This window comes from Rhipicephalus microplus, chromosome 3, assembly GCF_043290135.1.
Source record: "Rhipicephalus microplus isolate Deutch F79 chromosome 3, USDA_Rmic, whole genome shotgun sequence".
Taxonomy (NCBI): Eukaryota; Metazoa; Arthropoda; class Arachnida; order Ixodida; family Ixodidae; genus Rhipicephalus; species Rhipicephalus microplus.
In genome coordinates, this window is record NC_134702.1 from 37,128,081 (window position 1) to 37,151,953 (window position 23,873).

At 45.4% G+C, this 23,873-nt stretch overlaps 1 protein-coding gene across 3 annotated transcripts in view; it reads right to left on the bottom strand.

Annotated features, from left to right (window-relative positions):
* Positions 1-978: 978 nt before the first annotated feature.
* Positions 979-23,873, bottom strand: part of LOC119176632 (urease subunit alpha-like) — a 138,929-nt gene continuing 116,034 nt past the window's right edge. For all 3 annotated transcript variants that reach the window (XM_075889239.1, XM_075889240.1, XM_075889241.1), the window contains 6 exons: positions 13,890-14,004; positions 13,119-13,307; positions 11,083-11,182; positions 9,219-9,325; positions 3,168-3,291; positions 979-1,487 (listed from right to left, as the gene is read on the bottom strand). In XM_075889239.1, the coding sequence (XP_075745354.1) occupies positions 1,366-1,487; positions 3,168-3,291; positions 9,219-9,325; positions 11,083-11,182; positions 13,119-13,307; positions 13,890-14,004 (757 nt within the window). In that variant the 3' untranslated portion in view covers positions 979-1,365. The remainder of the gene's footprint in view (positions 1,488-3,167; positions 3,292-9,218; positions 9,326-11,082; positions 11,183-13,118; positions 13,308-13,889; positions 14,005-23,873) is intronic.

Consider the following 23,873-nt stretch of genomic DNA (forward strand, 5'->3'; position numbering starts at 1 on the left):
CACTCAGGACTGATCTTTCGAGTGAACAGTATACTTGTTCAGTTGTAAAGTCTCCAAACCTCCAAGCCAGCACCTCCAGGTGATTACAGCTTATTTCTTCAATATCTCCACAACGTGCCGCACTTGTGACCAGGGGATGAATGTGTGTGTCAACCAGACATTTTCAATTAAGAGGCTAGCATCTGTTTTCCATAACCTTCCAATGTTCAATGCTCTTTCTTTTATATTTATATATTTTGGGCTGAATTTCTTTTGCAGAGATGTGAATCATTTCTTCCTTCTAGAAAGACAACATTTTACATCTTTTATACAATTATTTTAATCGCATGTTCCCCACTTGTTATAGCTTCATTCTTGCTCTTGCTTTGAGAGTGGCCAAAATCACCGCATTCTGTTTTCGAGCATAGAACGATAATTTTCAAGCCCCTTTTTGCTCCCTCCTTCCGAGATAGTATCGTGCGTAAACTAGGAAATACCATCTTAGTAGTAGGTTAGCCACAGTTGGTTACCTATAGTTGATATCCCAGTTTCCATTCCTGCAAAACAATACAGCGAAATTCAGAAAACCATTTCTATTAATTGATTCCAACATACCGTGTAAGACGCACCAGTTTTTCACTTCTTTGTTGGTTTCCTATTATTTCTTGATACCCTAAAATTAGCTTTGTACTATATACTTGAAATAATGATTTTTCCCTTCGCTGGTAATGCAGTCCCTATTGTGCATCTTGTCAGCGAAGGCTCTTCGAACACCGCCATTATGGTTTCTAGGCCGTTGATAAGCGTGACCCACAAAAAATGCACTGCCGAGGCTGTGACATTGGCTTTTTTTCTCTTGTGCAACAGCCCAGAAAGGAGAGGGTCCTCCTCTCCATGAAAAAAGTCTATAGAAAGTTCATATCTACGTGTAGTACTATACCACATGCATTGACATTGCATCCATGAAATGCTTGAAAGTGAGTCAAGAGAGGCACAACATTAGCCACAGTGTGGCAAATACACTTTATTAAAGACTATGTTACAAGTGAACAGACCCACTCTATAAACATTTCACTCAAGCCATCAGCATTCAAACAGCTTGTAACTCAGATCTTATGATGACAAAATCGAATAGGCCACAAATGTGCTGTTTTGTTCATACAGGTGACGATGCAGACGTACGTTGTAACAACATGCATCGTACACGTGAAACGTGGATGCATTCCTGAAGCAAGCCTTTTTTGTCACCTGTTATCACAGCTTGGATGGGATTTGTTAACTTAACTGGTAACACAATGTAAGTTGAAACTATCCTGAACCACAGGATAGGTGAATGACAATGAGGAGCGATGTATATACATATGTACACACACCAAGGACATCCCATCAGAATAGAAAGTACTTTTGAGCAAGAGGAATGTGGTCGGATGCTGGCACTGTCAAATGTTCTCTTACTTCTTCGCCATTTTCAATTTTTATCCACTCGACATCGTATGTCTCCGGATTCACTGCAACAAGATTTAGAAATTAAAATCAGTGAAGTGACAATGGACAGCAGGCATAATTAGTTTCCCAAGAATAAAAATGCAATGCCCATTTCGTTAGCAATACTGAAAAAATGGCCATTGCTGCCAACTCATATGATAGAAACGGTCTGTAAAAAATCCACCAGAAGAACCAATTTTCTCATGCGCACAATGTCATCGCTGTGTTCCTTTCTTTCAGAGCACTTCCAAGCTCTAAAAGTGATTTATATATCAATATCAACATAACGAACATGGATATAACAAAATATCCGTTACAACGAAGTCAATGAAAAATAGTCTTGTAATTGATACAGTATTACAATTACCTTTATAATTAATTTTTGGAATTAAATAGCTTATTTTCATTCAAGACGAAACATTGTCACGAAGTTAGAGTGTAGGAGCCAGTAGTTGCAGTTTGCCATTCACCTGCCCAAACAATGACCCTGAGCAAAAATGGAACTGCCACAAAGGTTAAGTGTTTATATACCTAACGATAATGAAGCCAAAGGAAGTACAATGAAAATGAGCTTTTCATGTCCAGTTATATCATTGGTTACACCAAACGAATGTAGAAAGTACAACCAAACTTTCATAACATTCTTTGGTGGCAGCCAAGCTCCCAACCTTTTTATGATATCATAGGGACAAGGCTCTATCACAGGCTGCAATTTGCCATTTTGTATGATATCGTATAACTAAGGCCCTGCGTGGGCTGTAATTTGTCCAAAAGATGCACAAGCTTATGATCATACCCAGACCGAGAATAAAAGCAGTTTATTGAAGTACTACTGAAAATGCCTGCGATAATAAGGCTTGTTGAAAGGACATTAAATATTAAGCTGAAGATGATGAATCTAGTGATTTTCACATACTGCCTGCCACCTTGTTAGCTAATAAAGTCCTCCTAAATTATTCCACCAGTGCACCATCATCAGAACTACGAGTGGGAACATGCGAGTGCATGGCAAATAGCCCCAATCCTTAATGAAATTGATACTCAAATGAGGCTGTTCAAAATAAGGTGGAAATGGCAACGATTTTTCGTGCACTGCTCTTACTACCACCACGTGTCGGCTTTTGCAGCCCGTGGAAGCACAGCAATGAGCAGTATTTTTTCTTCTGTTATTGCTACCATAATGCTGTATCTTGATCTTATCTTGTGACACGCTCAAATGCACTCACAAACAAACAGGTAGATGAACAGAGAAACAGCAGTATTTTTATCAAAGTTATAGACAGCTCACTGCTGTGCTTCGATTAATTTTCCTGCCTTATCACTGCAAGTGGCCGGTGACACCTAATCAGTCGACATTTTGCCAGAACCAGCAAAGTGGCCCTGCCCACATATAGTGAAACCGTGGCACCTTTTTCCTTTTGTTTTCATCAGCCACCACTGTAAATCACCCAATGTCAGATTCCATTCTGTTCAATTTAACATCGGGTTCAAGCCTATTTGCCATGAACTTTCGTGTGTCCAATTGTACTGCTTCCAATAGTACATTTCTGTATCTTTCTGCTTCTCTAACATCTTGGTGTATTAACAAAATGTTTTACAGCAGCCATTTACAATTAGATCTGTAAGCAATGCACGGGAGGGTACAGTGTATTGAGATCCAGCTAATAAATTATAACGAGACACAAATGTCTCAGACCACACACCTGAGAGCTTCGGAGTCAAGCTGTTGTGTACGAAGTCTGTTTTCCTCAGCTTCCTCGAGCCAGACACAGGCAGGAGCATCTTTTTAATCCCATAGTCGAGAACTATGCCCTTCTCCAGAGAGACCTAGAAGGAAGAATAAATATGGCTTAGGGCATGAGAATCACTGGTCTGGCTTCCCTCACAATAATCGGCAAGAAGTGTAACATAACATTATTCTGAAGGAGATGACAATTCCTCCACTACTTCCTGTGTCTTTCTTTAATGAAAACAAGACTACTGTCACTGAATAAGCTAATATTTCTATATGAATTGCTATGCTGTTCTTCATTTGCATGTGCATCTGTGTGCTTATGCATGTGTGTACGTGTGGAGCAGAATGAATCACGGAAAGCCTGTTAGCTTTTCGATAAGTGCCTAAACAGACCCCACAGAAAAACATTCGGTTAGTCTGTACCGGGGAATCGAACTTCTGCAACATTAAAAAAGGCACCCATACAGTGAGATATAGCTTAGTAGAATATAAAAGATACAAAAACATGAACAATTGACGATGAGATCACCCCGAACCAACTGCAGCAGCCAGCCATGACGACATCATGTGCTGTGAAACTATATTCATAAGCAGTACTGTCAAGCATTTTCCTATAAAGTAGGACTGTGCTGCATTCTAGTAGAAGAACACACCTACTCCAGAAAGTGCTGCGAATGTTGCATGGGCGTTTCCACTGAGATTTTCATACTGGTCGTTCTCATGTTGCAAAGAACACCACTACGTGAGAGAATAACACTCGGTGGCGTATCGAGACGAGTAGAAAAACGAGGAAAGAAAATTCTAGAGCTCAAGCTTCCGCTTGGCTTACCACAGCTAGGGTAACTCAGCTAGTGGCCTGGAACACAATTTATATATGCCGCCTCATTCCTCATGAAATTGCCGGAGGTGACAAAGGCATAGTTTGTGAAAACAAAAAGATCACTTGCATGCACACCTCATGTGCCTTTGTTTTATAAACAAAGTACTTTTCTTAATGCTCAACTAAGTATCTTTGAACAACTACAACTACAAGGGAATGAAGGGCATATAGAGACCACACGAGACAACTTATGTCATCCATGGCTTACACTACATTCGAATCCTTCAATGAGAGACGCTGATGCAAGAGAAAAATGGGCATAAGAGACATCATTGTGCCAACATTGAAGTAGGGGTTGATAAAGAAATGCATACATGGTACACTGTTTATAAGAGACACCTCACATAAAAGACAAGAACTGTTCCCAGATGCATGTCTGTTACAAAGGGGTTCAACTGTGCTCTTTATTTCTGCAACTTAACAAATAACACACTTCTCTCACTTGGGGACGATGCCAAGTAAGACGATAACAATTAGTTAAAAAACTGGAGAGAAAATCTTTCAATTATGAAGCCATGCACTCCTTGTGTTGCAAGCCACTTTGATCATGACTGTTGGCCTCAAGATCTTAGGGTGGCGCCCTCTCACTTGTGACATCAGTTTGTGGACTTTGCTCTCAACCGCGCTGCAGCAGCCACTACTCCTGTGCACGGATCCTCTGCTTCTGGCGGGAATTCTGTCGAACGAACAGCCTCACGAGGGTCAACTAACGCCCACAATGAATATTTTCGAGTGTAATTATGAATTTGATTTAGTTGCAGCCCAATCGACAGGGCCAAGAAACCTCCCAGATGTCCGATGAGCACGCCAATGCCATCAACCCCACTGCTGATAAAAAAGTGAAGCTATGTGTGATTGTTCTCGCTCGTCATCTGCAGTTTCTGCCCTGCGATACTAATTAGTTCGGGTGTTTCAAAATTTCAATAATACCTCTCTTCAGTATCTGCAAGCTTGTAAATGCAGCTAGCGAAACGTGGCGGTGTCTCATCGACAGCGCAATAGTGTATACGACGCAGGCCATGTTATTGAATGTGCGCAGTTGATGTCGTCAATAGAGATCGCATCACCGCCACGGCTCTGGTCCTGCAAACACGTGGACTTGAAAACCCGCCGCACAACGTCTCCGTGGTGATCGAGTGCTGCGCAATATTGAAGTAGTGCTCTGTGCTTCAGTGTGCTTCGTCCGCCCATGAAAAGGACGTCAGCTTTCACAATCCTAAAGAGAAGGGCATGCCTGCCCTTCTTCTTAAGATGTCTTTTTTTTTGCAGTGCAACGATAGTTACACTGAACACGAGGGTATGTATGAGAATTGCTGATTTCTGCTACTCTGGCATTCGCAAACAACACATGACATAATTACTGCACACAGCTGTTTATATTGCTGCTTCAGTAGTCAATCGAACATTCAAGGCATCTACTAAACATGCAAAAAAGCATCAATTTACGAAATTTGAGATAATCGTGCTTGGATTGCAGTTATGAGCGTCTACAGGGTGCAGGCCCGTGTCGTATCGCAGTAAGAGGAATCTTGCGGGGAACGTGCTGGTGGGAGTCTGGAAGGGGGAAGTTCCGCCCTAATGCAACCCCCGGCTGATGCAAATGACTGCAGTTTGTCTCAGTAATGTTTGCTCAGTGAGAGCGATATCACGAAGTTGTTCATATTATTACCACACAGGGCCGTCGCTTGGGTATCAGAATATAACAAATAGTTATCGCTAATTGTATATACCGCGCACAGGGCCACGATTGCGTGACAACTTTTAGTGAATGTGCACTGAACAGCGATAACAGGTTTCACTTATGAATTAATGATAAGCAGTGCCCCAGGCACGTGCTTGTCTTGATTGGTAAACTATGTATATATGTACGTACACTAACCGAATAAAGCCGTAGTCTTAGGTGCCCTGCGCTGCTCAGCTGCTTTCACGAGGCGTGCTTATGCGAGGCGATTTGGAGACCGCGTCATCGGCTTCTTGTCTAGGGGCCTTTGCGGCAGGTTTTAGAATGGAACCTCGCCTACACCTGTAGCATGCGTGCAATGAATACTAGCTGAAGTACTGGCGAGGCGCTGAAACACGGTTGAAAGCTTACCGAAGAGTGGAGCATATGGCGGCTATAGCAAAAGTCACTGTCAGCGAAGTGCTTGCTGCACACAATCAAAGAAGGCGTGAGCACTTTGCCTTTCTGAGTTTGAATATTCGTTTCTTTTCCAGCTTCGGGTCCTTAGAACAGTTGTGAAAACTAATGCCCTTTTCACAAATAGAGGCATACAATAATAATTCACCATTGTGCAACACTCTCCTTAGGAGATAAGCTACCGCAGTTATAATAAACAAAATGCTGTGCTTTTAAAATGAGCATTAAATGCAGGCACCCCGGTTGTTAGATCAGCGTTGGTAGACACCACACAAGATAACCAACTGAACTGCTTCTTTGCCGAGTTTTACCACGACGGTGGTTTTTATGCGACTGTCACAAACGAGTGCTCCAGAAAGCACACGCCGCCGAATTCTGGCGACGGCGGCGAGCACCAAAGTCAGCGTATAGAAGAAAACAAGCATCAAAGGACTCCTCGAAAGCGCAGTTTCACCGACCAACCTCCTCGCATCGGTCGGTGAGAGATCGCAGAAAAAATCTTGAAAAAAAGGGGCGTGGCGATGCAGAGTTGCGTCACCTTATGAGAGAGAGGGTCCGCACTTTCGAAAGCTCTGGTGGTGCGGAACACCGTCAAAATGACTAGAAACATCTCCCCAAGTGGCTTCCAGAATCATCGAGAAGGAAAACGCGACTAACCCCCTTTTTTTGTCACGTGTCTCCGATTGTTCTCGCAAAGACTCGCCTTTTTCGCGGCCTTGGCGGTGCAACGCACCGAAAAATTTTCTGGAACCCGGGGCGAAATGTATTTAAGCGAGCAGCGGAGAGTGGTGATCAGGGGAAGAAGGAAAAGTTTGCACCAGTGTGTGTAGAGTTGTTCCGCCGTAGGGCGAAGGCTTTGTCCTCAGTGACAAAGCAGGAGATGAAGAGGATTTCCACCTTGTTTGGGTGAAGGCTTGTGCTACAAGCCGAAGAAGAAGGGTGTATGATTACCGCCAGTGAGTGAAGACGCATTTGCAGCCGCAGCGCGTGGGAAGCCGACATGTTACCGGCGAAGAAGTTTGGTGCTTGGAGTTCGGACATTTGGCGACGCAAGGTTTCCTGGAAGAGAAACCTCAGGGGCAGTGGAACAACAACAGTGCAGGAATTTGAGTGAGTGATTCCTGGAAGACTATCATTCAAACCTTGTTCCAAAAACTTTGGACTGAATAAGTAGACAAACTTTTTAGTCTTTAAGTGTCTTGGTTGTTTCATGCATGAGATTAAATTGTAGCGCATGTTGCTGTTCGTGTCCGTTATTTTGAGTGTATCTGATTCTATATTGTAGCTCGTTGGTTAATTGGTGATGTATTGCATTGTATTGTCGAGTGTGCATATTTGTGAGCTGTTTAATTTGCCGTACTTGAGAATACATTTTTGCTTGTTTATGAAATCTCGGCTCTGACTCGTTCTTTGGACCACAGCCGGCGTCCGCTAGGGCACCAAATTAATAGGACCACATCAAAATTGTCCGTGCTTTCGTGGTGCAGTACGGGGGGGCCAATACTTCAGCCCTCAGATTTAGCCCAGTGATTGCCTTCCTAATTAACTAGATCAGTGACAGCAATGCCGCGCCTCAAAAGCACGTAAATCCTCGAACTTGCACCGTAAAAGTGCAGTTCGCAGCACCACCATCGGTCGCACACCAGGCCAATACATCATGGCAATGCAAATCCTGAGGACCCTGAAAGTAGCCCAAGCTCAATGCATTCTGATTTAAAGAAGTTTCTCCAATGATACATTACAAAAATTAGGATATCTACTACAGTGAAAGCTTGTTACCTTGAGCATTATTAATTGAAAAAAGCAGATACTCCTGACGTGTTCTCTGGTCCCAGACATCATAAGTGTTGTTTAATGGCATCAAACTCTTGTCGATTGAGTCCTGTTTGCCCACAACCCGGTTAATTCAAGCAGTTTTAGGAGCGCGTTGAGCATGAAGCGCCATATATGCAACACAAAAATTTTCAAATGGTGTTCGCAAACAAGTAAAATGACTGCCGACTTTCAGAAATGCGTGCTCAGCATTCACAATCTCATCACGATCACGTTGCTGATGATGATCAAGGCTTCAGTGGCTGTGGCAAACTTTTTGGTTTTGGTTCTTCCTCGGCGCTCACCAACTGCGTGGTTGCTCTCTATGATCGTGTCGATGCCAACTGGGGTGAAAGCTATGACAAGTGGTATTTCCGTTTTCACTGCATGCCTTAATCGCTGTGTCGCCATCCATGGTCGTGCATTATGAAGCCAGGTTTCTTAAGCATGAAATGTGATGCTCAGCTATTTCATTTCGACTGTGAGCGTAAGCCATGCACACGCCTTGAAAGCTGTGTGGGCACCATGAGTGTGTCGTTATCGACCGTGGTTTTGTACAAAACAAATGTGACACTCAGTAGCTACATTTTGACTTTGGGCTATGCACACACAGTTCAACAAAACAAAGATGGCAAAAGCTGTTGAAGCTAGATGAAAGGCTTCAGCCACAGTCCACGTGCTAGCATAAAACTCACTTGCTACATGGCGTTGGATGAACTACAATTTGCCAGGCATTCTTCCAGCGAGAAATTTACTGTCACGAATGGTGGTGGTGTTGGTGGAACATAATAAGGGATGGATTCAAAAGAGGTTTCGGTTCAAGACATGGGAGTCTTTAGTCGCAGTCAGACTGTGAACAAAGTTGCAAATGACGAACATTATGGTTTTTCCACTACACTTATGCAGCCAAAGTTCTGCATTTACGTATTCATCAAGAAAGCGAGAGTGCATAGATGTAATAGTCACTTGCTTATTGTTTTCTTGATACTTTCAATAATTCAGCATTCAGTTAATTCGGGAATTTTTCTAGTCCCGTGAAACTCCCAATAACGAGATTTGACTGTACTTTTTTTCTCTTTAGAGTAACCTTGCCTATGATGTAAAGCCGTCACTGATTATCAGCATCAGCGGCATTATACACAGGTGGCAAAACTAAAAAGCGCCAAAGAGCAGCACAACAATGCACTCACCTTGGATACAAAGACAGCGGAGTTTTTTCCAACCGAGAGGCCACGGGCACCATACATGTCTCTCATAATTATTGGCTCGCAAACCGGAATGGATCCATTTGCCACACCTGTCGAGAAATTTTCCAAATTTAAAGCAAACCGTGTCATGCAATGCATTTTGCTAGGATGTCACTTCTGTGGGGAGCTAGAGCCCCTCTTCACTAAGTCTTGGAATTTACAGAAAATAGTACAACCTCTATAATATTGTTTTAGTATTTTCATATACATACACTTTACTAGCTTGTCTTCTGTCAACTAAATTTGTTTTTTGCACCATTTTTTTCTTCTCAGTTTGGTAATATCATCATCATCAGCCTGACTACGTCCACTGCAGGACAAAGGCTTCTCCCATGTTCCGCCAGTTAACCCGGTCCTGTGCTTGCTGCTGCCAATTTATACCCGCAAACTTCTTAATCTCATCTGCCCACCTAATCTTCTGTCTCCCCCTAACCCGCTTGCCTTCTCTGAGAATCCAGTTAGTTACCCTTAATGACCAGCGGTTATCATGTCTACGCGCTACATGCCCGGCCCATGTCCATTTCCTCTTCTTGATTTCAACTATGATATCCTTAACCCCCGTTTGTTCACTAATCCTCTGTGCTCTCTTCTTGTCTCTTAAGGTTACACCTACCATTTTTCTTTCCGTTGCTCGCTGCATCATCCTCAATTTAAGCTGAACCCAGGTTTGAACCCAGTCTCCAGGTTTGTGCTCTGTAGCTAAGTACCGGCAAGATACAGCTGTTATATAACTTCCTCTTGAGGGATAGTGGCAATCTACATGTCATAATTTGGTAATGTACAACCTGCTAAAATTAACACACCAATACAGCTACATGTACAGCTGACCACGAAAGCTTGCATGACAAAACATTTTTAAAAAAGACTGTATATCAGCAAACCCTAAGCAAAATCGGCCCATATGAACCTTGAAAGTTTGGAACAAAACCCTGTCTAAACCAGTTGTATTCACTGACACTTGGTGAAAACTGGATGGCATTTCAGTCAGCTGTCAGCTCGCAAAAGATCACATGCTACATGATGCCATCAGGCAAAAATAATGTTCCACATTTGCCACCATGACTGCAACGGCACTGGCTTTTCTGTCCCTGCACACAGTAGCCATATGATATTGTACAGATGGCTTGCTTGAGCTTCTTTAATTTTGGCGAATCAGAATGCTTCTGTTGTTCGGATTGCACTTTCATTTCTTCAATTTTGAAACGAAGCCATGTCTTATCCACATGACCAGTCTCTCGAAAAAAATCTCCGCTTCCACCATGGTAGCGCTGGAGAAACGCTAAGGCCGCACCCACTCGCTGCATTTTGTGATGGCCAGGCAGCATCTTGGGGAACTCACTTCGCACGCAGTTTGTGGCCGTAGAGTCTCTCACACACGATAGAGCAGAGAGCTGACCACAAGACGAATCTCTCGACACAAACACAGTGACCCAACGACTGTCCCGAATCACCTGATACACTCGATGAATAAGGTCATCAGCTGACACTCACTTCCTTCCCTGTCTCTCGTATCATAAACGTCTGTACGTCCGGTTTGAGATTCCCTATACCACTACCGCACATTATTTTCACTCATGAAAGTTGTGTTATATGCATTACTCATACGTCAATGAACTTCAACTGCACTGTACCCCTCAGCAGGGAGAAAAGGAATTATAGCATGCACTTGACACTTGGAGGCAGACCCTATCATCCAAGGCATGTTCACGTGTATGCTGTGCAATCAGAACTGACAGCTGTGACCTCATGCTGCAAGCAGGTGTACGACCATTTTTTCGTTTTATGGTAAATTGTGAAAGATGCATACCCATTTGGGCAGATATTATCTGGCCTCCTTTCATTACCGTCTCGGGTTTGGCTCCGAAAAGGGATGGCTTCCACAGTACTAGGTCAGCAATCTTGCCAGGCTGCAGAAGAAAACAAAGGGTATGTCGACTTCATTAGACAAATGTGGCAATATATTGTTGCCAAAAGCTGTAGCAATCCACAGGGTTATTCACTATGCATAGCTAAGTTATGAGCCACATGCCATTTGAATATAAGAGCATGTTTACTTTGTATTCAGGCTCCTGGAGTTTTTTTATGCAACATCACTGTTAATTTTATGCATTAACTTTTTCGTTGCCACATCTATTTAAATTTATCACCGATGATCAATGCTTTGCATCTTCAATTCTGTCATGTTACCCTTGTTTCTCACACACCCAGCACTTTCTAGCAGTTAGTCCAGCCACTCAACTTTCAGAATCAATTCGAATTTGCCTGTTTTGGCAACACAGTGATTTTTGATAGACCTTTGCGCGAACCGATGTGGGCGTGTTGTGGAGAAAATGCACTCGTGGCCGCTCAAGGGTTATGCTACAGTGACATCAAAGTTTTGTAATAAAAAAAAACCTTTGCAAGTGAAATATCAAATTAAGGTGTCAGGCGTGCAATCTGACCGTGTTGAGCAGTAATATTTGGCAGAAATTTATGCCAGCTATTCAATAGAGAGCTGTTGGGAGGAATCAAGAAAAATTTATTCTTTAAAAAATATTTCCAAAGGTTCTCTGCGTGTATAAAGTGTAGAGGTATACATTAAAGGTGTGCCTATTTGTTGTTTGTTGTAATGTATACATTTTTGTTGTAATGTATACATATTGTAATGTATACATTGTAATGTTGTAATGTATTTGTTGTAATGTATACATAAAACCTGTGCCTATTTGTTGTTGACGTTGTTGACTGTACTTTAATGATATTCGTAGAGAACTGCAATCGCATTTTTAAAGGCACATTGAGGAGGACCTCACTTACGATTGCTTCATACAAATATCTCAAAATGGTATAATTCATAAATTGAGTCATGTATTAAGAGATGTGCATTAAGAGCCACAGTTTCTGCTAACAGGAGCTATCTGTAAATGCGACTATAGTACTTGTGTTTTGGTTGAGAGCAATATTGGCTTTACTTAGGGGCACACTTCGTGATTTTCTAAGATTAATAAGCTGATACTAGTTAGATGTTGATTAAGTTTAATTTTTTGGTAGTATTGCATGTGTAAAGTGGTCATTACATTTTTGCTAACTGTGTATATATTTCTTTCAGATGGTCCCATATGCAAGAGATTTCTGAAATCGCAAGCGTCTGCCTCCTTTTCAAACAAGCAATCAAGATGCTTCATGAACCGCGTACAATCAGCAAAGTTTCTAATAAATGGAGTTCCGTCTCAAAGCCAAGCTTTTTCGGCTGTATGCTCCGCAGGGGTCCACGGGCAAGTGGAAATAATTGGGACCAGTTCAAGTGGTTTATGGTCTAATTCCTAGTGGGGACTAGTAGCCAGTAGGTCCCAACTGGGACTAGTCCAAGTAGTTTATGTTCTAATTTCTAGTGGGGACTAGTTGCCAGTGGATCTTATGTGGGACCAGTTCAAGTGGTTTATGGTCGAATTCCCAGTGGGGACCAATTGCCGATGGGTCCCAGTAGGGCTCCACTGGCAACTGATCCCCACTGGGAATTTGACAATAAACCTTTTGAGCTGGCCCCAGTTGCTCCCAGTAGGAATATTTTCACTGGGCCCTGGTAGTCGTCATGATAAAAAAAAGGTTAGGGGTTCCGTGGGACTCTGAAAAAGCCATTGAGGTTCCCCAAGGCCAGAAAGTGTGAGAACTCCTGGTGTAGTCGGCACCTTGCCACTGGTCTTGCTGTAGTAGCCTCAAGCAAATTTCAACGAAGTCCAGAAAGGCCTCTCTTCCAGCTTGTGCTGTGACTATGTGCGCGTTCAGCGCTGGCCTGGCATTTTTTCATAATCCTACTTGAGCTCCCACAATATAGTCAATCCACCAGAAAGTCAATCAACTAACCGTAACAGATCCGACGTAGTAGTCGATTCCATGAGCAAGTGCAGGGTTGATGGTGTACTTTGCAAGGTACCGGAGGACTCTGAAATTGTCGTTGCTCGGTGAGTCCTCCTTCAGCTTGCCCCGACAGATCTTCATCTTGTCAGCAGTCTGCCAGGCCCTGCTCACGACTTCGCCAATTCGTCCCATTGCCTAGAAGCACAGAGTTTGAAAGTAATGTACCGCTTCTATATATTCACTATAAGGATCTTTTACTCCCATAGATGATGCATTACAGTTACTGATCACCTTCTGTTGCCAAAAATCGTCATCAACAACAAAAGAGTCAATCTGGTTTGTCAAGTATACACTGTTTTGGTGTTACAGGCAACAGAAGACCATCAATATCTGCTATACTTTTCCGACAAAGGTTTTGAAAACCCAACTGAGCATGCAGTTGTGATAAAAGCCCCATGTTCAGTATTTGACACAAAACAAGAAGCACAATGGTTAACTGTAGAGAAAATACTTTACCAGAGCGCTCGTAAATTAACACAGCCTCAAACAGTTAATAGTACTGCTTTGTCCTGCTTGTGGTCCTCTTTTTGATTGTCACAAACTTTTCAGTGGCAATATGTCATCTTATGCAGGTTCAAGTGGCACAAAAGATTTTTGTTAAATACAGAACAATTAGGAAACTTCTAAATGTGCTGCATCAAACACAATTAACAACAGGTTATTTCAAGAAGAAAGTTGCAGGTGCAAAATCATGGTATGAAAGATGGAAGTACTTACGAGTGCATCAGATGTATAGATGCCGATGGCGCCAATGTCATGCAGGACATCTTCGGCTGCAATGGTTTCGACTCTGATACGAGACTCAGCAAATGCCAAGTCTTCCTTGACATTCCTTGAAAGAATGAAGAAGGACACTGTGTAAGTGAAACACAATTCATACACTTTAAAGAAGTGCAAGAACACTAACTAAAGAGAGATGCGATTCGAAAAAAAAAAAACATTGCATTTCTCTGTACCCTAGGACAATCATATTTCAAATATGTAATTAGTTTTATAGTGGTAAGTCACTGCCACAAACGAGCACGCAATAGAGCACGCGCCTCCGAATTTCGGCGATGGCAACAATATCGGGTGCCACATTGTCGCCCTCCGAAGCCAGCGTTAAAGAAAAAAACAAACATCAAAGAACTCCTCGGGCGCGCCGACTCTCCCCAGCGGACACGTCACTTCGCTGACCAACCTCCTCGCATCGGTCGGCGAGATATCGCTGGAAAAATCTAGAAGAAAAGATGCGTGGCGATGCAGAATTGCGTCACCTTACGAGAGAGAGGTCCCCCTTTCCACCGCTTTGACATTAGAGGATGTTGCTGGAAACGTCTCGTCGAGTGGCTCCCGGAACCATCGAGAAGGAAAGCATGAGTCACTTACTGGTTGCGTCATGGGTCGGGGAGAAATCTCGAAACGTCTCGCCCCTTCCCCAGCCTCAGCTGTGCAACGCGCCGAAGAATTTTCTGGAACCTAGCGCGAAAGTATTTAAGCGAGCAGCGATTTGTGGACAGCAGGAGATGAAGGAAGTTTGCGCTAGTGTGCGTAGCGTTGTTCTGCCGAGGGGTGAAGGCTTGTGTCTTGAGTGACAAAGCAGGCGATGAAGAGGATTTCCACCTAGTTTAAGTGAAGACTTGTACTACAAGCAGAAGAAAGGTGTGTGATCACCGCCAGTGGGGCGAAGACGCGTTTTGCAGCCACAGCACGTGGGAGGCTGACGTGTTACTGGCGAAGAAGTATGGTGCTTGGAGTGCGAACATTTGAAGAGGCAAAGTTTCCTAGAAGAGAAACTTTGGGGGCAGCGGAACGACAACAGAGCTGAACTTTATGAGTGAGTAATTCCTGGAAGAGTATCATTCCAACTTTGTTCCAAAAACTTCGGACTGAATAAGTTGACGTACTTTTTAGTCTTTAAGTGCCCTGGTTGTTTAATGCATGAGATTGCATTGTAGTGTGTGATGTTGTTCGTGTCCGTTGTTTTGAGTGTAGCTGGTTGTGTTGTGTAGCCTGTTGTCTGTGTGGCAACATATTGTATTGGACTATTGCCGAGAGTGCATATTTGTGTGTAGCTTGGTCTGCCATGTTTGAGAATATATTTTTGTCTGTTTATCAACTCTCGGCTCTGACTCCTTCTTTGGACCACAGCCGGTGTTCGCTGGTGCACCAAATAAGACAACATCTAAATTGTCCGTGCTTTCATAATGCAGTTCGGGGGGCTGATACTTCGGCACTTGGAATGAGCTCGGCGATTGCCTCTGTAATTAACGGGACCAGCGACAGTTGCACAGTTTTCATTTTGTGCCATGACTATGTGTAAAGTATAGTTTGTTTTGGACAAACATTTATGCCACTAAACTTTTATGTTTCTCAGCCATTAATGACTCGTATTGCTTCACATTTACTGTATAATGTAAATAACTATCAATAAAGTTGGTATAAGACATTTTAAAGGATAATAAATATTGTGATATGAGAATTCTTAGAATGCTCTGCCCATTATACTGACTGCTTATGCTTTAAGTTCGTAATAATTATACAGCAGATGTCAACTTCCGAAGGAGAATATACTTGCACCCTTCACATGCCCACAATCAACTCACCCTCCCATACTCTACACCCAAGTTGTTCAAGAAGACATTGAAGGAAGTGTTAAAAAATGTTACAAGTCCTCTATCCTTGTATGCGTGATTCTTGTAAAGAACTTCGTCTTTCCAATTATCCACAGCTGAATTCATCCTGTCATTGTAATTCACCGCTGCCAGCAGTGAAGTATTACAACACATACCATCTCTGCTAGTGTTACAACTGTTGAAGAATTCCATTCATGCTTCTCAGTCTCATAACTGTCATAACCAATTCCTTTAGGTGGCATAATAATGATGGTATAATGACAATGGCATTTTTCGGTTAAAGCTACAAGTCCACTGATTTAAGCATTGATAATAGAAACCTATATCCCTTGCTCTATCAGGGCAGATCACATCAGTTATCACTGGTGCTGTATCCTGTGGAGCTTCTGCATGTGCTATTTACATTTCACTCTTCTAAGACCGACTACCAGTTAAACTGCCACACGCATTTCTTATTTTGATTTTGCTGTATTTCGTTTATACCCACAAAGATTGTCAGCAGTGCTTGGCCCAGACCACACCTCAGTGTTCAAGAAACTTTGCAATTGTAGTAGATTGTTTTGTCAAGATTTTGCACGGGACGCAAAGAGTCAAGCTTATTTCAGAGCTTGCGCGACCACCAGTGATAAGACTGGAATATTCAATGCATGATGTATAAAAGATGATGCATCCCAACGATAATCAGATTATCGACGCCTGACGCTCTTTTCGCCATTATCAGTGTACAACATGCATTGTTTGCTGTAATTTGATTTTGTTGCCTGGCCACAAGTTCGGTCAAATAAATAGTTTCATCTTTGATACACTGACTGCTGCCCCCATCAACGTCGTGACACCGTGACATATTGTGGAGGTGCTGCTTGGTCAACATTCTGGATGCCCCCGTGAACTACAGGCCCAAGCCACCAAGAAGCTGACACAAAGGCCATGCCATGAAGAACACGACGCAAGGGACAACCCAAATCAAAGTTGCCATAGGCAGAGGGGCCTCGAGCCAGAGAACGGTCTTTTTACCGAAAGCAACAGACACTCCAAGACGGTGACCTCGACCACAGGCATGATGACAACCCCTGTGCCACCTACATCAATCCTGCTCCAGCAGCCTGAAGAACAATGAACGTTTAGCAGACATTCAGTCAAAGATTCAGAAAGCTGGCTGGAAGCATACGACTGTATTGCCGTTCTCAACCATTGGAACAACGATGAAAAGCTATGGCATGTCTATTTCACTTTGGAAGACACCGCTCAGACCTGATTCGAGAACCAAGAGCGCAGCCTGACAACGTGGGACATTTTTTACACCAGGTTCCTCGCCACATTCGCAAGTGTCGTTTGCAAGGAGAGGGCAGAAGCTTCACTGGAAACATGTATGCTGCTGCCGAATCTAAACATGACCCTTGTCATAATATGTGCTGCGCGGACGCGAAACAGAAACTAAAAAAAAAAAAACGACAATAGTGTGCCGTGCGGTGGCGAAGAGGATGTGATGTGTGCGTGTATGTGCCGTGCGGTGCCTACGAGGAAGACGACAGCTCGTGAGGCGCGGCCTCGAGGGTGCGTGACCCGTGCCTTCGGCAGTGCGCGAGGTACGTAGTTCGAGGCAGGACTACCTCATTGGGCGTCTGGCCCATAGGTACGACCCAGGCCACGTCGCGACACTCGTACCAGCCGAGTGAACAGCTCAGCCTCCGCTAGACGACCGGTCTAGGAGAGCTGGCGCCAGGTTCCTGAACCTGTCCTTGTCCCGCTGGTCGTGGAGAGCTGGCGCCGGGTGCCTGAACCTGCCCTTGCGCCGCTGTTCCAGGAGGGCTGGCGTGGGTTTCCGAGGCGGACTACAGGTGCTCAAGGGCACCACTCCCTGCCGCCGGAACACGTGGGTCGTCGGCTCCAGTTCGTCGACAGTGGCGCTGAGCCACTGGAGTTCGACGCGGCGACCCTGCGTCTCCCGACTTCGTCACTGCAGGTGACGACGCCGCCCAACGTCGACTTCGCCACTGAATGTTGCCGACGGGGCATCAACGACGGCCCAGGCTACTACCCCGACGACCTGAACTGTAGGCCGAACGTTCTACTTATTCATTTAGTTTAGCCGCGTGTTTTTGTGTTAGGAACTTCGTAACGTGTGGGTTGTCCATGGGTGAAGGGTACAATAGAAGTTGGACGTGTGTTTGTGCACTGGCGTGCTGTCTGATTCTTTCTGGAGCGGTCCTGCCCCAATAACATCACAAACTGGCGAGCCTGCCAGGATCCGCTCGTTAAACCAGTGAAAGAAGACAGTTTCGCTCGAGGCAGACACACGTTCAGACTGCACCATGGACTTGGAAAAACTCGCCGCTATAGGGCTCCAACTAGGGTTCTCGGGTGCAGAGCTAAACAAGTGGATTGAGGCCCAACAGGCTAAGCTAAGGGATGAGAGAGCTGCAGAGCGAAAGGCAGCCAAAGAAGCTGACGAGAGGCAGCGTGAAATTCTGCAGCTTAAGCTAAAGCTTCAGGAAGGAGCTCAGAACATGCCTGTAGCAGCTAATGACGCTTTGACTGCGCCCAGCACCTCCTCACCCCTCAATCCGCAGAAGTTACTGCCTGTATTTGACGAAAAACGCGATGATCTGCACGCGTATCTGCAGCGATTCGAGCGCGTAGCCACAGGACAGGATTGGCCGCAAGAAAAATGGGGTCTCGCTGTTAGCCTGTGCCTAACGGGGGACGCGTTAACCGTGATAGGCCGAATGACTGCCGCTGATTCGCTGGACTACCAAAAAGTAAAGAAAGCTCTACTGCAGAGATTTCAGTTTACGGCTCAAGGCTACCAAGATAAGTTTCGGAAAGCACGAGCAGCAGATGGTGAAACTGGACGACAGTTAGCAGCAAGAATTACCAGTTATTTCGACCATTGGATAGACATGGCAAACGTATCCCAAACCTATGAAGGTCTAAGGGATCACGTAATCTCTGAGCAATTCTTGCGTTGTTGCCATCCAAAGCTGGTTGTTTTCTTAAAAGAGCGAGAGTGCAAGTCACTAGATGAACTCGCTGATTTGACGGATCGCTTCCTTGAGGCGCAGAATTTGACTAATATAGGAAAAGGTCCTGACCCCGCGAAAGAATCCAGTGGAAAACCTACCGAAGCGTCGCGGAAACCGCAACTCAAGTGTATCCTGTGTCATCGTTTCGGACATTTGGCTCCTGACTGCCGCAATCCACCTAAGCAGATGCTGAAATGCAAGTTGTGCGGTAAAACGGGACATGTCACAGAAACTTGCCGAAACCAGCATGGGAACAACAAACCGAGTTCTTCGTGCGCATTTAGCGAACCTGACTCTGCCCGGGCTGGTGCTAGAAAAATAGCCAAGCGTCCAGGAGGGAAGATTCCTTGCTCAAGTCACCACGACGACAAGAACGTGCAGGGTACAATACGTTTCCTGGCCGACGGGATGCCAGTGGTCGAAGGTCTGCTGCTAGGAAGAGAGGTTTAAGTCTTACGCGATACGGGATGCAACACGGCAATCGTCCGACGGGAGCTCGTTCCTGATGTGTGCCTGACAGGCAAGAAAATCAGTGTCGTTCTCCTAGACAGGTCAACTAGCCATCTCCCGGAAGCTATTGTACAAGTCAACACGCCGTACTTCACAGGGATGCTGAAAGTGGCTTGTATGGATCAACCCCTCTATGACCTTGTGCTGGGAAATCTTCCAGGCGTCAGAGGACCATACGATCCAGATTCTGACTGGAAGCAGGCGACTCATACCCAGGTGCATGAGTTACCTGCGCAAGCACACCCGACCAAGTCACCTGTCACCTCAAGATCTGCTTCTTCAAGCGTGGCAAAAACCAAAGCCAATCAACAAGGTCAAGAAAATATCAGGCCTTTGTACGTGTCAACAACGCTCTTACCTGACGTTACCAGAGCCCAACTCGTCGAGGAACAGCGAAATGACCCGACACTCAAAGCTGTCTTTGCTAAAGTGAATAAAGAGTTCAAATCGGGAAAGGGCCACTGTTACGATTTCAACGAAGATAAAGGATTGCTTTATCGACGCTACCGCCTTGCCACTGGCAGGACGTTTAAACAGCTGGTCACTCCGAAAGCGTTCCGGGTAGGCATACTGGACATTGCTCATGGCAGTATCATGGCGGGACACCAAGGCATCAAAAGAACTACTGATCGTGTCCTAGAAGAATTTTATTGGCCTGACCTGAACGGAGACGTAAAGCGCTTTGTCAAGTCTTGCGACAAGTGCCAGAGAACTACCCCTAAAGGAAAAGTTGGAGTCGCACCACTAGGCAACATGCCTCTTATCCGGACACCTTTTGAAAGGGTCGCGGTTGATTTAATCGGCCCGTTTTCACCAAGATCGGACCGTGGGAACCGATATGTTCTGACACTTATCGATTTTGCGACTCGCTACCCTGACGCTGTAGCATTGCCCGCAATCGATGCAGTTCACATTGCGGAAGCACTCATCGAGATTTTTTCCCGCATCGGCTTGCCAAAGGAAATCGTCACCGACCAAGGGGCAAGTTTTACCTCAGAATTAATGAACGAGGTTAGCAGGCTTCTCTCCGTGAAGATGCTAAAGACAACCCCATATCATGCGATGGCGAACGGTCTCGTGGAGAAATTTAATGGCACCCTGAAGACAATGCTAAAGAGAATGTGCCAAGAGAGACCTCGATCTTGGGACAGGTACCTAGCTCCGCTACTCTTTGCATATAGGGAAGTTCCACAGACAAGCCTCGGGTTCTCTCCGTTTCAGCTCATTTACGGCCGCCACGTCCGAGGACCGCTAACCGTGCTGAGAGAACTGTGGACAAATGAGGGGCTAGACGCAGAAACGCGGACGACTTACACCTACGTCTTTGATTTGCGCAATCGCCTAGAGGAGACTTGCAAGATAGCCCATGAACAGCTGGAGAAGGCTCGTGTGAAGCAGAAAACCTATTATGACAGGAAAAGTCGCCCTAGAAAATTATGCCCAGGCAACAAGGTTTTAATTCTGCTCCCGACTGACTCCAACAAGCTGTTAATGCAGTGGAAAGGGCCGTTCCAAGTCATCGAACGGAAAAATGATGTCGACTACGTCATCGATGTGTGTGGGAAAAACAAGATTTTTCATATCAACATGCTCAAAAAATACGAAGAGCGCGAAGTGACGGAACCACAACAGGTGTCAGTTGTTGCAGAGCTCCACGAAAATCTCCCCGAAGAAGAAGACGAAGTCAAACAAATGCCCATATTGAGCTTGTATCGCACGCAGTTCAGCACGGATGTCAAGCTATCACCACACCTCACTGCTGAACAAGTTCAGAATGTGCAAGCACTTTTTCAAGAGTATGCGGACATTTTTTCTGACTTACCAGGGAAAACAGCACTCGTGGAGTGTTCGCTACGTCTGACCTCCAATAAGCCTGTGCATGTTCCGCAGTACCCCATCCCCCTTGCCTTGCAAGAAAGAGTAGAAAAGGAAGTGCAAGAGATGCTGAAACTCGGTATTATTGAGCGGTCTCAGTCGCCGTACCACGCTCCCATTGTCGTGGTGAAGAAACCGGACAACACGATTAGGTTGTGCATAGACTTCAGAGAATTGAACAAGATTCTGGTCCCCGACTGCGAGCCAATACCACGCATCGATGTAGTTCTTGCACTTGTTGGACAAAAGCAGTTTTTCTCCAAATTTGATTTCACGAAAGGATACTGGCAAGTACCGATGGATCCAAACAGTCGTGAAAAAACTGCTTTCTCCAGCATGTCTGGGCTCTATCACTTCCTCTACATGCCTTTTGGCATTAAAACGGCGCCAGCAGTATTCGCGCGCCTTATGAGATCAGTACTGGGTGGTGTCGACAACGTTCACCATTATTTCGACGATGTCATCATTGCGACCAATACTTGGCAAGAGCACATCGACACCCTCAGACAAGTTTTTGAACGAATTAACCAAGCTCACCTCACCATAAAACCAAGTAAATGTGAGATAGGAGAGCGAAGCATATCCTTCTTGGGACACCGAATCGGGGAGACTACAGTTGAACCGCTTCTCAAAACGCTAGACAAGATTCTTGCCGCAAAACGACCTACAACCAAGAAAGCAGTGCAGTCGTTTCTTGGCTTGACCGGCTATTACAGGAAGTTTATACCTAACTACGCCGAACTGACCAAGCCGCTGACGGACCTTACAAGAAAGGGACAAAGCCACACTGTTTCATGGGGCGCACATCAAGAGGAAGCGTTTACGGCCCTCAAGAAGAAGCTCGGCGATGCTCCCATCCTCCTTGCTCCCGACCTCTCGAAGGAGTTCGTTCTTCGTACGGATGCCTCCAATACAAGCCTGGGCGCAGTATTGCTCCAGATGGGAAAGGGCCAGGTGCTGCATCCAGTTGCTTACGCAAGTCGTAATTTATTGCCCCGAGAAACCCACTATTCAACAATAGAACGGGAATGCCTTGCACTTGTTTGGGCAGTGCAAAAATTTCATATTTACCTCTATGGCAATTCTTTTGTCATTCAGTCAGACCACCAACCATTACAGTATTTAAATTCCGCCAAACACGTGAACAACAGAGTGTTGAGGTGGAGTCTCCTTATGCAGGAGTACTCATTCACAGTTCATTACATCAAAGGTTGTGACAATGTTGGAGCCGACTACTTGAGTCGCGCATAACTGCCGTTTAGGTAGCAACGTGGTTCTTAATACTACTAGCCCTCAGTCGTGAATAGTTGCCTCCTAGTTGCGACATAGCAACCCTACTTGTACGGTAGTTTTCCAACCGAACTGTAAGCAGCCTTCTGTGAACATTCTGCTACTATGTACATGCGACCCCTAAGACAATGCAGTGCAGTGCAGGGACCGTGCAGTGACCGTGCAGTGCAGTGACCATTCGTTCGCCCCGCGCCCTTGTAGTAGAATAGTTGCAAACAACTTTCTCGGAAAAGGGGGTGATGTCATAATATGTGCTGCGCGGACGCGAAACAGAAACTAAAAAAAAAAAAAAACGACAATAGTGTGCCGTGCGGTGGCGAAGAGGATGTGATGTGTGCGTGTATGTGCCGTGCGGTGCCTACGAGGAAGACGACAGCTCGTGAGGCGCGGCCTCGAGGGTGCGTGACCCGTGCCTTCGGCAGTGCGCGAGGTACGTCGTTCGAGGCAGGACTACCTCGTTGGGCGTCTGGCCCATAGGTACGACCCAGGCCACGTCGCGACACTCGTACCAGCCGAGTGAACAGCTCAGCCTCCGCTAGACGACCGGTCTAGGAGAGCTGGCGCCAGGTTCCTGAACCTGTCCTTGTCTCGCTGGTCGTGGAGAGCTGGCGCCGGGTGCCTGAACCTGCCCTTGCGCCGCTGTTCCAGGAGGGCTGGCGTGGGTTTCCGAGGCGGACTACAGGTGCTCAAGGGCACAACTCCCTGCCGCCGGAACACGTGGGTCGTCGGCTCCAGTTCGTCGACAGTGGCGCTGAGCCACTGGAGTTCGACGCGGCGACCCTGCGTCTCCCGACTTCGTCACTGCAGGTGACGACGCCGCCCAACGTCGACTTCGCCACTGAATGTTGCCGACGGGGCATCAACGACGGCCCAGGCTACTACCCCGACAACCTGAACTGTAGGCCGAACGTTCTACTTATTCATTTAGTTTAGCCGCGTGTTTTTTGTGTTAGGAACTTCGTAACGTGTGGGTTGTCCATGGGTGAAGGGTACAATAGAAGTTGGACGTGTGTTTGTGCACTGGCGTGCTGTCTGATTCTTTCTGGAGCGGTCCTGCCCCAATAACATCACAACCCTCTTGACAGAAGAGATGACAAGACTGTTTCGCCACGCAGACCCCAAAATGGCCAAAAAGAATGAAGTTTGCCTCCTCATGCAAGGAGTCAAGCAGGGCCTTCGTGCGGGGCTGATGCAGAAATTACCGACCAGTGTCGAAGATTTCCTTTCTGAAGCGATGACTATTGAGAATACATTGGACGTAGATGTACAGAACTAGCAATAAATCCAGCATTTGACGTCACAATTCAATGAAATCTGCCAACCTGCGTGAGATAATCAGAGTAATCGTGCAGGAGGAGCTGCGAAAATTTCTGCCTCCATCGTAGCCT